We start from the raw sequence: 4,218 nt of genomic DNA, 5'->3' as shown, positions 1-4,218 counted from the left end.
TATATATATATATATATATATGCATGCAAGCCTTCCTTGTGCATGCAAGCATTCGGTAGAAGAAAAAAAAAAAGAGAGGAGAGAAATCTCTTAAGCAACCAAGTTTAGTAGTAGGAGAGGAAGAAGAGTAGGAGGTTAAGGAAGCAGATCATTGATGGGAAATGATCAAGAGTACTCGACAAGTAGAGACATTAACTTGGAGACAGTTCGAAGACCTGTTCATGGAAAAGTATTTTCCTAACTCGCTAAGACAAGAAATGATTCAAGAGTTCCTCCAACTGAAATAAGGAAAAATGTCAGTCGCTCAATATGTGAACCATTTTGAAGCTCTTTCAAGGTACGCTTCAGCCATAGTAGCAAATGAAAAGGATAAGGTTAGGCGATTTGAATGGGGTTTGGACACAGACATTAGAGGAAGATTGATCGCAGTGCAACTCTCCACCTATGCCCAGATGGTGGATCGAGCTTTAATTGTGGAACGAGAGTTAGCAGATTCCGAACGCATTCGAAATCAGCGATCAAGGAACAACAACCAACCACGCGGAGGAGGCCCAGTCCGCAACACCAGAAACCATCCTGCGCCAGCACCTTATGCCGGAGGGATGCAGCAGCAACCAAGGCAGAATCGAGGAAACCAGCAAGGAGGAAACTTTGTAAGTGAGTGGAAAGGAAGATGTTTCGGATGTGGTCAACAGGGGCATTGTCGAAGTGAGTGTCCTCAAGGTGGGAAGTATTTTATGGATCAGCAAGGGGCACAACCATACAACAAATGCCAACCAGGGCAAGGTTCTAAGCCTACTCAACATGCCCAGACCAACAAGGGGCAGCCTCAAGCCTCTAAGAATGCAGGCCGACCAAGAACACAACCACAAGGAGCAGGAAATGGAAAGAAACCGGGAGAGACTAACCAACAGGCAGTAGGAAGAATGTATGCTCTCCAAGAAGAAGAAGATGTTGATAACCCATCAGTAATTCAAGGTATGTTAATCCTTATGAATTCTTGGGTTAAAGTATTGTTTGATTCTGGAGCTTCGCATTCTTTTATATCCACTGCATGTGTGACAAGTTTGGGTCTAGCGTCAGAGACGCTAGGGATAGCTATGAGTGTCGCTTCGCCCTTCGGAGGTCAAACCCGAGTAAATCTAGTATGTAAATCTTGCGAGCTAGAAATCTCCGGTTCACATTTGATCTGTGATCTAAGAGTTATGGATATGTCAGATTTTGACGTCATCCTAGGAATGGACTGGTTGTCAGTTCATCGAGCCATTATTGATTGCTACTGTAAGACAGTGACAGTATCCCCTCTTAACAGCACGAAAGTTCAATTTAAAGGAGATAGACAAGATTCTCTAACTCCAACGTGTCGCAAGTCGCGATGGCATGATCAACTAAACGGATGGTTAGCAAGCCTAATTTTGGAAGACGAAAATCGAGAGGATCCAGGATTACCCCATGTGGTGTGCGAGTACGCTGACGTTTTCCCTGACGAATTACCAGGATTACCTCCAAAACGAGATGTAGATTTCATGATTGAGCTTCAACCTGGGACTTCACCGATTTCAATAGCACCACATCGTATGGCGCCAGCTGAACTTCGAGAATTGAAGGAACAGTTGCAAGAACTGTTGAATAAAAAGTTCATCAAACCAAGCACGTCCCCTTGGGGAGCGCCAGCATTATTCGCCAAGAAGAAGGATGGAACCTTAAGATTGTGCATCGATTATCGACAACTAAATCGAGCCACCATTAAAAATCGATATCTTTTACGCAGAATTGATGACTTGTTCGATTAATTAAGAGGTTCAAAATGTTTTTCCAAAATTGACCTTAGGTCGGAATACCGCCAACTTCGTGTCAGAGGAGAAGATATACCCAAAACTGCATTTCGAACCCGTTATGGCCACTATGAGTTTGTGGTAATGCCATTTGGTTTGACAAATGCTCCTGGGGTATTCATGAGTTTAATGAACAAAATTTTTACCCCCTATTTAGACCAATTTGTGGTAGTATTCATTGATAATATTTTGATATACTTACGATCGGAGGAAGACCACGAAGAACATCTGAGAACCGTTTTGCAAATTCTAAGAGAAAACCAATTGTATTCTAAAGCTAGCAAATGTGAATTTTGGTTGAAGGAAGTAAAGTTATTAGGTCATGTTGTGTCCGAATCAGGGATATCAGTGGATCCTGCTAAAGTAGAAGCAGTAATGGGGTGGAAACAACCTAAGAATACGTTTGAGATTCGTAGTTTCTTGGGATTAGCAGGTTATTATAGGAGATTCATTCAGGATTTCTCCAAATTAGCCAAGCCAATGACACGCCTAACGTAAAAAGGAGTAAAGTTTGAATGGAACGAAGCGTGTGAGCAGTCATTTCAAGAACTCAAGAAGAGACTGACAAGCGCTCCAATATTAATCATACCCGAACGCGACGTTGGGTACACTGTTTACTGTGATACCTCTAAAGAAGGGTTAGGTAGTGTGTTAATGCAAAACGGGAAGGTAGTGGCTTACGGATCAAGACAATTGAAGAATCATGAGAAAAATTATCCTACTCACGATCTGGAGTTGGCAGCTGTGGTCTATGCACTTAAGACTTGGCGACATTACCTTTATGGCGAAAAATTTGAGATATTTACCGATCACAAAAGCTTGAAGTACTTGTTCACACAAAGAGATTTGAACATGAGGCAGAGACGTTGGATGGAGTACCTTGAAGATTACCAATTTACCTTGTCCTATCATCCCGGAAAGGCTAATGTTGTAGCAGATGCACTAAGTCGAAAGACAAGGGAGGTTGTAGCCAACATATCAATTAAAGAATGGGAAATGGTAAGCACTGTGAATGGGTTTAAGTTACAACCAGAGACTTAGAATGGGAAGGGTAGGTTGTTTACAATAGTTACAACACCCCAACTTCTTACCAAAGTGTTGGAAGCCCAAAGATTTGATCAGGAGACCAACTTCATCAACGCCCGATTAGTGACCGAGGAATCTTCACCGGATTGGACACTCCATCAAGATGGTAGTTTAAGGTATTTAGGTAGAATTTTTGTGCCAAACATTGAACAATTAAGAGAGGAAGTACTTAAAGAATTTCACCATTCGATTTTTGCGGTTCATCCGGGAGGAAATAAGATGTACCAGGATCTTAAGCGACAGTATTGGTGGAGTGGAATGAAGAAGGATGTTGCTCAATTCGTATCTAAGTGTTTGACGTGTCAGCAAGTGAAGGCAGAACATCAAAGACCGGCAGGGAAACTCCAACCTTTACCAATACCTAAGTGGAAATGGGAACACATAACAATGGATTTTGTAACGGGATTACCCCGGTCGCCGCAAGGCCATGATGCCATTTGGGTGGTGGTTGATCGATTAACTAAGACGACACATTTCCTACCAATAGGACCAGCAGGCACACTCGAATCTATAAGCCGATTCTTTATTCGAGAAATCATTAGATTGCATGGAGTACCAGTCTCAATAGTGTCAGATCGTGATTCTCGTTTTACGTCACAGTTCTGGCAAAGTCTACAAAAGGCCTTGGGTACAGAGTTGTGTTTTAGTACAGCTTTTCACCCTCAAACTGACGGTCAATCAGAAAGAACAATTCAGACTTTAGAAGACATGCTTCGAGCTTGTGTGATGGACTTTAAAGGTAGTTGGGAGAAATATTCACCACTAGTCGAATTCTCTTACAATAACAGTTTTCAAGCAAGTATTGGTATGGCACCGTATGAAGCTTTGTACGGACGGCCTTGCCGATCACCAATATGTTGGACAAAAGTCGGAGAAGCACCTCTTTTAGGGCCAGAGTTAGTTCAAGAAACTACCGAGAAGGTGAAACTAATTAGGCAAAGGCTTGAGACCGCTCAGAGTAGGCAGAAAAGCTATGCAGATCAAAGGAGAAGACCTTTAGCATTTAAAGTTGGAGATCATGTGTTTCTGAAAATACAGCCTCGCCGAGGAGTTGTTCGTTTCGGAAAGAAGGGAAAGTTGTCACCTCGCTTCATTGGACCTTTCGAAATTTTGGACAAAATAGGAGAAGTGGCGTACCGTTTGGCTCTACCGCCTCAACTGGCTGGAGTACATAATGTTTTCCACGTCTCTATGCTACGGAAATACGAGCCACACCCTTCTCACATCATTAATTGGGAGGAAATTAATCTTGATGAAGACGTGACATTTGAAGAAAAGCCTGTCAAGATTTTAGATC

The 4,218-nt window shown here is 42.4% G+C and overlaps 1 protein-coding gene across 1 annotated transcript; it reads left to right on the top strand.

Annotated features, from left to right (window-relative positions):
* The first annotated feature begins 293 nt into the window (after window positions 1-293).
* LOC145793921 (uncharacterized) lies at window positions 294-1,793 on the top strand. The gene has a single exon (XM_082876824.1). It carries the CDS (start codon window positions 294-296, stop codon window positions 1,791-1,793), a length of 1,500 nt encoding a protein of 499 aa, XP_082732950.1.
* The last annotated feature ends 2,425 nt before the right edge of the window (window positions 1,794-4,218 follow it).

The sequence above is a fragment of the Camellia sinensis genome, chromosome 6 (assembly GCF_055761805.1).
Source record: "Camellia sinensis isolate YWXY chromosome 6, ASM5576180v1, whole genome shotgun sequence".
NCBI lineage: Eukaryota > Viridiplantae > Streptophyta > Magnoliopsida > Ericales > Theaceae > Camellia > Camellia sinensis.
Note: the sequence above shows the minus strand (reverse complement) of the source record. Positions and strands in the feature narration are given on the sequence as shown.